At 34.1% G+C, this 12,582-nt stretch overlaps 1 protein-coding gene across 1 annotated transcript; it reads left to right on the forward strand.

The window, feature by feature from the left end:
• Positions 1–847: 847 nt before the first annotated feature.
• Positions 848–8,514, forward strand: LOC123540459 (L-amino acid oxidase-like). The gene is made up of 7 exons (XM_053526845.1): positions 848–874; positions 1,178–1,405; positions 1,961–2,045; positions 3,851–3,988; positions 4,504–4,602; positions 5,845–6,038; positions 7,111–8,514. Exons 1-7 carry the CDS (start codon positions 863–865, stop codon positions 8,035–8,037), a joined length of 1,683 nt encoding a protein of 560 aa, XP_053382820.1. The 5' UTR covers positions 848–862; the 3' UTR covers positions 8,038–8,514.
• Positions 8,515–12,582: the final 4,068 nt, after the last annotated feature.

Below are 12,582 nucleotides of genomic sequence, written 5' to 3' on the forward strand. Positions count from 1 at the left end.
TTTCAAATGTGAAAATTGTACTTTCATTAGATCTGTATATTCAAACAACGAAACCTTACTAACACATTTGAAAGAAGTCCTCTATTTTAAATGAGTGTCCTTTATTTACATAAGTTCACTTTTTTCTAGGAGAGAGTCCCCGATCATAACGTAATAAATTCTGGTCAAAGCTTTGTCCCCGAAAAATGTTGTAATAACTTCTGGCCAAAACTTTGTCCTCGACTAGTAATTTTGTAATAACTTATGGTCAAGCATTTGTTCCCGATAATGTTGTTATAATTTCTGGTTAAACCCTTTTGTATATCTTACTGCGAAGTGTCTGTACATTTGGCGTGTGTATATGAACTGAATGTATATAAAATGCTCAGAGACATATAGAACTCTTATTTAGCTGAATAGTATATCATTTTGCCATCAGTTTAGAAAATATTTAATAGTTCTTACAGCGATTAGGAAAGTTCGGACTGACTCTGTCAGTTATATCCGGACTCACATTGTACACCTTGCAGCATACAAGGGAAAATCTATGAGGGTACTTAATTATGAATAAATTTTTACCGTCCTGTATGAACGACGTAATTATTATCTCGTTGGAACGAAATAATATGTTGTGCCTACGAGATAATTAAAAACGAAACATGTCCCCATTGAGCGTCCGTAGAATCCTGTTTCAGTTTCTACTTAACAAATAATCCGCAAAGCCTTCGAGTGGTTTATCGTCTAATTTACCACGGTTCAGAGTTCAGAGCGTAGGTTACATCATTTGACGGAAGTTGGTTGTTACATACTAGTACATATAGACCCGAAGCTAGAATGCTCCCAGTTAATTTTCATTTTGCTGGCTGTGATCTCCAGAACAAATATGTCGGAAAATGTACGTATTATAATTTTTTAAAGCATCTAGATTTGTTTTCTGTAAGGAAGATATTTCATTTAATCTAAATTAAATGTAAATGAATTCAGTGTAAATAAATTAACATAATAAGATAAAATAAAATGAATATTCATTTTCATCACGATTGCAATTTATTTATCAAGTTGAAAATTAAACGATTCACTAATGTATATTGTAAGTGTTACGGCCATAATAAATACTTTCCGGCTTGAGATCAATGAAAATTTGTTAAATTTTAGCAAAACTAAGTAGAATAATTATTTGTTTGATTTGTCATGCTAGATTGACCAATACTTCGGTATTCAGCAAGATGAAAATTATAGAGAATTCATGGGATGGATCACCACAGGTGGTCTCCGTTATGCCTACGCGAAGCACAATGAAGTGCCTGATCCTGAAAGCTTCCATCGCAAAAAGGTTACTGAAGAAAACAAACGCAAAGTGATAATCGTCGGCGCCGGGATGTCGGGACTGGCAGCAGCTTATGAACTAGCTCAGATAGGACATGAGGTAAAACATTTTAATTTTCCGTTTAGATTCAAATTACTTATAGCTGAGCCCGCTGTCTTATGGGCAGCTCGTATTATACTTATTATACTTTAATATCTATATACTGTAATTGGGATCTGGGTATCTATGCCTTCATACAGTATGTTAGAATATTTGAGTTAAAATTAGAAGTGAACCATTTCTTATAACTCAAATTTATGAGTGGCAACACATTTATTTTATATATGTTTTAGGTATGACCTCTTTGTATTGTGTTGATGAGATGTAAATAAACTAAATAAATAAATAAAAACTTATAAACTAGCTAAAAATAGTTACATCTTATTATCACTGTGACGTCGCAAATACTGACATTTTTGCCGAAATCGAAGTAAAAAGATGTTATTTTGGACTTTTATCTAAAAAATAAAACCTCCAAAACTCGATTTAGGGAGTCATTTTGTGAAGATATTTTTCCACGAGACCATGTTACGCCTGCATCATAAATAAAATGATAAAAACGAAATGACATATGATCTTAAATTTTACTTCCGTTCATATTTTCAATTAAAACAGGTCACTATTCTTGAGGCACAAACTCGTGTGGGCGGCCGTGTTAAAACATTCAGGGAAGGTTTTCAAGATGGTCTGCACTGCGAAGGTAAAACAAAAAAAAAGCTGAGGTATTTAAGAAACAATATAACATAAGCAATTGCTTGTCATTGTTTGGGGTCCATATGCAAAGGAATTGTATCACGAGGGCGCAAAATACAATAAATAGAAAGTATTGAAATCTGCAAGCTCGATTTTTGTTAACGATACTACATGCATATGTTTCAAGCTCATCTTTCAATGAATACATTACGTCTGTTGTTTTCTGTGTATTGTTTAAGAAGTTATATATCACAAACAGTGATTTGTCATTGAATAAAATCATTGTTTGGTGTTTAGAAGCGAAGGAATTATATATATAATTAATACGCATCTAAACGACAAAAAATGATTTTATTCACGGGCAAATCACTGTTTGAGATCTATTATTTCGATTCTAACACGTTATCAAGGATTATTTTGTACGTCCTTGACGATATTTATCAAATAGTTGTCTGCTTTCTGTTGAATTCTTTTCCAGCACGCCGCTATGCCGTCTAACGCTATGACGTGATAATTCTAACTTCAGAAAAATGAGTTGTTTAAGAAATATTCTAACACGATCCGATTCATTTACTTATTAAACAAAGCAGGCAGAAAACAGTGAATTATAATACAACAAATTCATGGCGTCGAACGGCATAGCGGCGCGCTAGAAAAGAAACCGATTGAAAACGGGCAAATATTTAATGAATGTAGTCAAGGATGTACTTAAAAATACTTTTTAACGTGTTAGAATCGAAATAATATCTCTCATCCAGTGATTTGCTCTTGAATAAATCATTGTTTGTCGTTCAGATGCATATTATTATATCACTCGGGCTGCGCCCTCGTGATATAATTCCTTCGCATCTGAACTCCAAACAATGATTTATTTAACGACAAATCACTGGATGAGATATATTATTTCTTAAATATTTACATTCGCCCTATCCTTTTCCGTTGAAAATTATAACGTTCATTTCGTATGAACAGCAAAAGGAAAGGCGCGAAAGTTACGTCATCGCTGCTTAGTGATAACCGACCGCTGCTTTGATGACGTCCGCGTATAGTCAAGGAGAACGTTCCTTAGATGACGTCTTAGTTGTTCCATCTGGTGAACAGAATGGCCGGTAAGCTGATTTTAATGCTAAATGCCACAAAATATGTGCAGTTTATAATATTATCTTGTTTACAAATGGAAAGGAACTATAATGTAAATATTAGAAATGAAACGATTTTTTCGGTGTTCATGCGAAATGAACGACAGAATATGATCGGCAAATTAAGCATGATTCATGGTTTTACCGATCCTATTCTGTCGTTCATTTCGCATGAACACCGAAACGAAAATAAAAATCATTTCATTTCTTAAATATATCCCAAACAGTGATTTTTCGTTGAATAAAATCATTGTTTGAAATTTAGATGCGAAGGAATTATATCACGAGGCCGCAGCCCGCGTGATATAATAATACGCATCTAACCGACAAACAATGATTTTATTCACGCGCAAATCACTGTTTGAGATTTATTATTTCGATTCTAACACGTTATCAAGGATTATTATACATGTACGTCCTTGACGATATCCATCAAATATTTGCCTGATTTCTGTTGATTTCTTTTCCAGCGCGCCGCTATGCCGTCTAACGCTATGACGTAATAATTGTGTCGTCAAAAATGAATTGTTGAATAATAAGTTAATAACACATAGTTTTCAGCCTTCTTTCTTTAATAGGAAAACAAATCGGGTCGTGTTAGAATGAATAATAACACAAAGTTCTCAGCCTTTTTTGTTTCATAGGAAAACAAATCGGGTCTGTTTCATTGCAGGTGGAGCAATGCGGCTTCCAAATAACCATTTCCTAACGAAACACTACATAGACCTGTTCAATGTTGAGACTAGAAAGTTCCAGAATTTCAATGAAAATGGATACATGTATATATATGGAGAAAAGATTACGATGAAAGGTTTGATATTACGATTTTTTTTCTCTGCAGTTTTCATGTTTTACAAATGTGCATTTTATTACCTTTGCTATTGTCTCTAGCCTACTAATGATCTTTGGTTGTATTTTATTCAAGTTTTCAGTTTGTCCCACGTCTTACGTTCGTGGAAAACGTTGTAAGTTATTTTATTTGTTTGTTTTATATTTAGTGCTGGTTTCAAGCAGTATTTCAGTTATATAACGGCGGATATTTAACGTTACCAGTGTTCCTGAACTCTATACTGGTACTCGCATGTTCTCTTCTAGTAATTACCACCTTCTCCACATGACTTACAGGTACACGAATTATTTTAGACACGTTTTCTATCAAACTGTCAAGCAGAATATACACCCGCTCGGCTCTACGATCCTTAGATCTACGTTCTCCCTACGTAGTTAAGCGTCATGCTATTGTCAGTTATTTACATTATTATGTGTAGTTTTATAACATTTATTCCTTAAACAGCATTATTAAGTGTATTTTGAATTTGTCTCCAGATTGGTCTGAAAATAATGGATATTACTGCGACCGTTTCTGGCCAGGATGGGACGCTAACATAAAGGAAATAAAAGTGGATCAAAGCATAAAGGGGATACGTAAGTAATATAACAGCTAAATATTTCTTTTCACATATATGTGATACGATCTATAAAATATAAACATGATTCTAATATGGCTAACAATGCTTTAATCATCACAACGATGTTATGTTGACGTCACGTCAATGTGATATTTAGCGCCATGTACGCATCAAGAAATAGCGCTTTCAAGTTTCATGAAATATTTTACTTAATAACATGTTTTAAACGAAATGTCATATTGCACAAATGTTTTAATGAATTTATACACATACTGAATTAGTTATTTGCTTTGCTGAATAATTCGCAATAATTTTCGCTCGAAATGAATTCTGCTGCAAGACGTATTACCGTTTCCGGTCCTGGCGTGTTTTACAAATACCTACTATTGGCGCCATGCTTGCGCGAAGAAACAGTTCCATCATATTTGATATAAATTTTACAATAAAGAACATATTAGAATCGAAATAATTTATAGCAAAACAGTGCTTTATCACTATTTATACACTCGGGCGGTTATACGTCGTCCAAAATAATTTCACTCGGGCTGCGCCCTCGTGAAATTATTACGCCCGACGTATAACCGCCCATCGTATATAAATAGTGATAAAGCACTGTTTTGCTATAAATTATTTCTTAAATGCAAGCAGACGCGGTTTATTTGAATCCGTGCATGAGATATTATGGGAAGTACAACACCCCACACGCCTCCCTAGCACCGGTTAAAAAAAAGAAAGAGAAAAAAAAGAAAATATAATAACACTGAATCCAAGTACATGGAGACTTTTTACGACCGCCACACGGCTCTTGAAAATTGCTGTTGTGATAGTTTATGAAATTTATAAGAAGAACATATCGTGGGCTTAGCGCAAAACGGTTGTAACTCCTTCTTTATTTCATATAAGTTACAACCGTTTTGCGCTAAGCCCACGATATGTCCGCGACAACCACAGGAAACATTTTGCCGTTGCTGTTTATATTCTCAAAATGTCTCACAACTGAAAACTTGTCATGAGACACTAAATATTTGGAATGATTTACACTTTTCAAATACGTTTTTGTATAATTCTTCCGTAAAAATAAGATAGAATAAATTCATAGCTTTCACAGTCTCATTGTCAGAAGTTTAATTTTAAATCGTTTCCAGAATTTTAATTGAAAATACAGTTGAAAAGAAAATAACGTAAAAAGTTTTCACAGACGTGGCGAATCTGTGTATGAATCGACGGATAAATAAACCTTGCTTTTGAACCGTTTTAGTGGACTACTATGAATGTACAATGGATGTAGTCAAGAAAGACCTGGGCACAAATCCATCTGAGGAGCAATGGCAACGTTGGATCAACAAATGGAGCAAGCTTTCAGTGGAAGACTTCTTAAGAAGCACAATATACCAACCTGATGACCAACCACAGCTCAGACCCTGGCCTGAAGAAGCTATTGAGGGATACAAGGTATTGCATTTTAACATAATCATACCGATACTGTTCAATGTATCACCAGTATACTTATTTTGCAGCTTATTTTTAGCTCTAAAAAGTAGAGCTATTGTACTCGCCCCGGCGCCGGTGCGTCGCCGTTGGTTAAATTTTTTGATAAAGTCAAATATCTCTGTTACTATCAAAGCTATTGACTTGAAACTTAAAATTGTTATTTACTATCAAAGTCTACACCAGGAGAAACAACTTAATAACTCTGATTTGAATTTTGACAGAATTATGCCCCTTTTTAACTTAGAATTTTTGGTTAGAGTTTTTGATAAAGTCAAATATCTCTGTTACTATCAAAGCTATTTATCTCTGTTGCTATTGACTTGAAACTTAAAATACTTGTTTACCATCAAAGTCTACACCAGGAGAAACAATCCCCATAACTCTGGTTTGAACTTTGACACAATTATGCCCCTTTTAACTTAAATTTTTTTTGTTATTTTTTTTGATAAAGTCAAATATCTCTGTTACTATTAAAGCTTTTGACTTGAAACTCAAAATAGTTATTTACTATCAAAATCTTCACCAGGTGACATAATTCACATAACTCTGGTTTGAATTCTGACAGAATTATGCCCCTTTTTAACTTAGAATTTTTGGTTAAAGATTTTGATAAAGTCAAATATCTCTGTTACAATCAAAGCTTTTGACTTAAAACTTAAAATACTTGTTAACCATCAAAGTCTACACCAGGAGAAACAATCCCCATAACTCTGATTTGAATTTTGACAGAATTATGTCCCTTTTTAACTTAGATTTCTTTTGTTAATTTTTTGATAAAATCAAATATCTCTGATACTTAAAGCTTTTGACTTGAAACTCAAAATAGTTATTTACTATCAAAGTCTACACCAGAAGACACAATTACCATAACTCTGTTTGAATTTTGACAGAGTTATGTCCTTTTTAACTTGGATTTATTTTTACTGGCAAAGCTCCAATTCAGACTCAAGCACTGAGAAAAGTCGAGCGCGCTGTCTTACGGACAGCTCTTGTTATGTTTTACAACTCAATTGACACATGTAATCTTTTTCAGATTTCAACATACACCCCAACGTTTAGTCAGGATCTAGTAGCCTACTTGCGAGAAGAGCTTGGAGAGTGGTGGAAGGATCCAATGTACACGCCTAAATTTGGAATGGATGAGATACCAAAGTCATTTGTAAAAAAGAATACGAACGGATGGAATGAAGATGTATATCTGTCTAAAAATTTAAAATTTGGAGTCATGGTACAAAAGGTCGAGAATATTGAGGAAGGAGGTCGGGGCAGAAAGGTAAAAGTATCTGGTGTGAATAGAACAACAGGTAGGGCAGAGGTGTTTGAAGGAGATGCGGTTATTTTGACTCTACCGCTTCATATTTTACGCCAGCTTGAAATTCCTCTCACTACAGATCAAAGAAAGGCACTCGCATCAGTAACTTATGGTGCTTCAACCAAGGTAATGCTTCAATGTAAAACACGCTTCTGGCAGAAAGAGGTTGGTCAAGGGGGCTTCAGTAAGACAAGCATGCCAATTGGTCAGCTACATTATCCTGATTACGATGGGTCCGGGATAGAAGACGACGAGCGTGGAATTTTATTGGTTTATACTTGGGATGAAAATGCCATGATGTTCGGCTCTGAAACCAAGGAGCTAGCAATAGCCAGTGCTGTTGAACAGATTAGTAAAATCCACCCAGAAATAAAGGATGAGTTTGAAGTAGGCAACGTACAGGCATGGTACAGCGATCCAGCTGCCCAGGGAGCGTATGCCAATTTGAAGCCATTCGAGTACATGAAATACATGAAAACACTGACAAAGCCGACTGAAACGATATATCTGGCCGGAGAAGCTTTGTCTTGGTCTAATGGCTGGATACAAGGTGCACTATTTTCTGGTCTGATGCAAGCTTACTGTCTACAATCACTGGTAGAAGGATGTCCCAATATCTGCGATCCTGTTTCACTCTTGATCAAATAAAAAGGAGAGTCTGAATACAGATTTGGATTCAGCTTGACATTTGCATACATTAGTATCTTTTTCTACATATATCACAAGTCAATATGAAATTAACTTATTGTCAGGCTTTCCTTGTCCTTTAAAGGCCAGCAATTTTAACACACATTAAGCTTACTATTCCTTTGTTAAAATTGTCGTTTTTCGTCTATATATTTTTGATGTTTTATATATATTATATAATGTTTATTCCAAGTACAATATGCAAGTGACACTATGGATAAAATGTGTATTATCTATTTTTTCTAGTTGTTATTTGCTCATTTTTGTTAATTAATAAGTATCAAATACAGATTATTGCAGTGAACATATTGAAATTAAAGATAAATGTATAAGGATTAATGCTGTTTCAGAGAAACAAATATTACTTAAGTTATTTCACAAATATATATGTTTCATTGATTGTACAACAGTTTAAACTATACATTTTTATTCTATGTCTTACCCATTAATCTTGTTCATGTCAATAAAGAAACAGAAACTTTTAATTTGTTTGTTTCATGGCTGATTTACGATTAACGTTTTGCGTTTTAACTGGTCAATGAAATGGCTAAATTAGCAGACAGTTAAGAATTGCACTTACTTTAGAAACACTTGAGAGTTTTAACATTTTTATTGGATATAAGATCACGCAGACACAACTGTATATTTGAATATTATATCAGGCACGAGTGGGCAGGTAGAACCGCGACCTTCCGTAAGCAAGCTTCCTCATATGAGCAAGCCAGGTTTCCCACCCACAAAGGCATGGGACAGGTAATCCTCAACCACTCGGGCACCATGTCATCGACTTTTACCACCCGGCCACGGAGTGATCGACCTTGACCACCCGGCCAGGCCACTCAGTCTTTCGTCTGCTCCTGTTAAATTCGATGACAATTTTTAGAAAATGCACGATTATTATGGCAAACACCAGGGATGTGCCTAATATACCGGTATTTCGTTAAATTGCGATTCGTAGCATCGCGAATATACTGTATATGTTATAGCTCATTTTGTCATGTATTCAAAAGGGTGTTTACTGAAAATTTACTTTTGAATAGTGAGCAGAGCAGACCATGTTCAGCCTGCACAGATATGCAGGCTGATCCTGGTCGACATTAATCACTTGCTGCCAGCAGGCTAAAGGTTAATAACCGTGCTCAGGCTGCATTTTACTCAACTCATTTTAAATATAGGGCAATACCATTGGTATAATATATCATTCTAAGAAACTCCTAGGGGTTTTACAGGAATGTCTTAATTTTTCAAAATACTTGATTAATTCTGCATGGACCATTAAAAATACGAATTTGGTAGGGTATTTTTGATTGTCATTTAGGATATTTTAGATTTAAATTGTGGCTAATTTGATGATAAACTATTATAAAACTTTCAGGATGTCTTAATCAGCCTAAAAGCCAATTCCTTTCACACATTTCTTAAAGTTTCTAATTTTCCAGAATTGTGATTTTGCCCAATTTTTACTAGGGGAAATTACATTTGTGGCCATAAAATTAACCTTATGAGAGATATTTTAAAAGATTGGAAAGACCTTTCTTCTGTTTACCCTTGGAGACCTTCAGATTGATAAATACCTTCATCTTGCAAAACAAACAAAAATCTGTAACGATTTAGGCTGAACAAACAGTAGGATCGATGTAAAAAAAAAAATCTGTTTACAGTTTTCTTATATAAAAGTAAAAAAAAGAACAACAAATCACATACAAAAACAGTGAAAAAAAGTCAATTATTATTAAATTAAGCAACTTTCACAAAATATATTATTGAAATTCTGTAGCTGTAGGAGCTTTCGAATAGCTATGTTACATATCACATAACTTATGAATGTTTGTATGAGGGAACTTTAAAGAGAGACAAGTCTGAAGCTAAACAAGCGTTTGATTCGAAATTAAGGTACACTTATCTCCCTCCGCCTGTTATTGCGTATTTAGAATGTTAAAACGAAAATACTGAACTATTCAAAAATGTTTACTACTAATATTTGTGTATAAACAAAAACTTAATATATTGTATTACGTTTATTGGTAAGTTAGATACAAACTTGAAGTAATCGTATAAATGGTTTATGCGTTAAACCGGAGTAGTTTTCAAAAGCTGTAAATAAAGCTTGAAAACAGGAATAATTTGCATTGACATGTATAAGACTTTATGACATTGGGTATATTTGCTGTCGAAAATCATCAGCTTATTTATTTACTTATTTATTTTTTTTTTTTTTTTTTTTTTTTTTTTTTTTTTTGGTTTTCTTAAAGTAGTATCATCATAACTCTCTGTATCTACATTACAGTTAAAGTGTATGGTATTGTGTATTATTCACATGAGTCGCGCCATGAGAAAAACATCATACCCAGGAGGCACAGCAACGTCGATTCAACGTTGAATTTTGGTTGAATTTACATTTTATTTTGAAAGTTGAAACAACGTTGAAGCTTCAACCATTATTCAACGTTGATTTTAAGGTTGAAATAACGTTGATTCAACATTGATGCAACGTTGATTTAACATTGAATTCTGGTTGAAGTCAACCAAATATTATTTAAAATAGGCTGATTGTTAGATACTGTATTGTCAGTGGTTGATTGACTTGATACCCGTAGTTGGTCACAGACTTGCAATCGCGTAACTTCTAAACTGGGATTTGTTAGACGTTGACATAATGTTGATAAATGGTTGGGGACTTATTCATTTAATATTTCATGATTTAAAAACACTAAACTGCATCAAGTCTAAATTTATGTCCAGTAATCCTCGTTTGAGATTATAACCGTGTGCAGCGTTTTTCTGAAAGTATTAAGTAATCTGGCTAATTTTTGATAAATCATTACAAATGAAATTCAAGTCTTATAAAATCGTGCGAGATTTTTGTTTGCAAAAGGAATAATAATGTATAGGATTAGGACATCAGGGGATTAATGACCAATAGGCACATAGGGAATGCAAGCATACATTTTTATCCTGTTTATAAAGAGCTTATGGTAGATGCATGCTGCAAAAGCACGACTTGATTTTGAAAAACTTTATTGTGTTTAAGTTCTGAATTTACCATTTATGTATGGGTGTTTTGAACTTAGAAATTCAATAACAGTCTGAGACTTATTTTTGAAAATCGGAGAAAACTGTTATAGTAACTACTATAATTAAGTCGAAATATATGCCTGTAATTATGAATTTTATTGAAACTGTAGAAATAAACTAGAATCACACACTTAATTAAGATATGTTAAAAATGTATCATGCCACATGCACAGGCGCAATAATAAATAACATGTATTTTAATGCCATACTGGCAATCTGAGTGTACGATTAATAAACGAAAGTCAGTATTGATCTTGAAACAATTTTCAAAGCACCTCTTTTTATCTTAACCTTGCAAGAAGGTCGAAACATGATCAATATTCAACGTTTATTCAACGTCAGTTAGCGACCAAACAGCAAAAGAGCATCGCCTATGGTTGCTGAAGGTTGAAATAAGGTTGATCAACGTCACGACCAAATTTAAACGTTGAATCAACGTTGTTTCAACGTTGTGTGCCTGCTGGGTAGTGACTTTGCGACCAGCATGCATCCGCGCAGTCTGGTCAGGATCCATGCTGTTCGCTAACGGTTTATCTAATTGCAATAGGCTTTGAAAGCGAATAGCATGTATCCTGACCAGACTGCGCGGATGCGCAGGCTGGTCTGGATCCATGCTGGTCGCAAAGCCACTATGTTGGTTTTCTCATGCCGCGGCTCAATTATACTGTATTACATTACTTGTTAAAATACCTTCAAGCCGTCTCCTAAAACTGTACGTTGTTTAAAATCAGTTTGTAAGTGACTTCAAACTTTTGTTTAGACTCAACCAAATTTAACCCTGGAAGTTATTTTGCTTGATGTTTATGTTCCATGCTTGCGAAGGATCTTATCGTTTTTGATAAATACACTTTCCCAAAAATGATACAATTATTTAAAAAAATCTCAAAGAGCTGCCTATATGATCACATTAGAGCAGATTCAGCGCCGTATATGTTCAGCACTGTAACCATGAAGCTCTATTAAATGTCGTGTAGATCTTGATTCTTGAATCCTAGGCATTGCAGTTTTTGAAGTAAAAAGGTCCTTCTTGAAAAGGGAACATTGAAAATTTAAGTGAAGCTTGACATATCCCTCCTAACAGTAAGTTAGTTAGTTTAGTTATGTTTAGTTATGTTAATACATTTAAAACCTATGTATATGAAAACTGCGTCTGACCGAAGCGTTCAATAGTTTAGACAAGTACTTATGCACGTAGTCTACAATACATGTTTGTCCATGGTTCGAATACCTAACAGGATTTTTTTTACAAATGTGTTATGTTGTCGAGTTTGTGTACAATAAATCTATGTTGGTAAACAGGGGAAATGAGTGGAAGGTATTAATACAACTGAAAATAAATACCGCATTAAAGATACTGCATTTTTCAAGACGGGATTCGAACTATAAACTGGTGTATCCAGTCATTTCCGTATATATATTGCTAATTTTATA

This window comes from Mercenaria mercenaria, chromosome 16, assembly GCF_021730395.1.
Source record: "Mercenaria mercenaria strain notata chromosome 16, MADL_Memer_1, whole genome shotgun sequence".
In the NCBI taxonomy this organism is placed as follows: Eukaryota; Metazoa; Mollusca; class Bivalvia; order Venerida; family Veneridae; genus Mercenaria; species Mercenaria mercenaria.

Bases quoted from the DNA above. Each gene is read 5' to 3' on its own strand.
- LOC123540459 (XM_053526845.1), top strand. The intron at 3,989-4,503 runs GTTTGATATTAC...ATTTGTCTCCAG, and splicing joins AGAAAAGATTACGATGAAAG to ATTGGTCTGAAAATAATGGA. The intron at 4,603-5,844 runs GTAAGTAATATA...GAACCGTTTTAG, and splicing joins TCAAAGCATAAAGGGGATAC to TGGACTACTATGAATGTACA.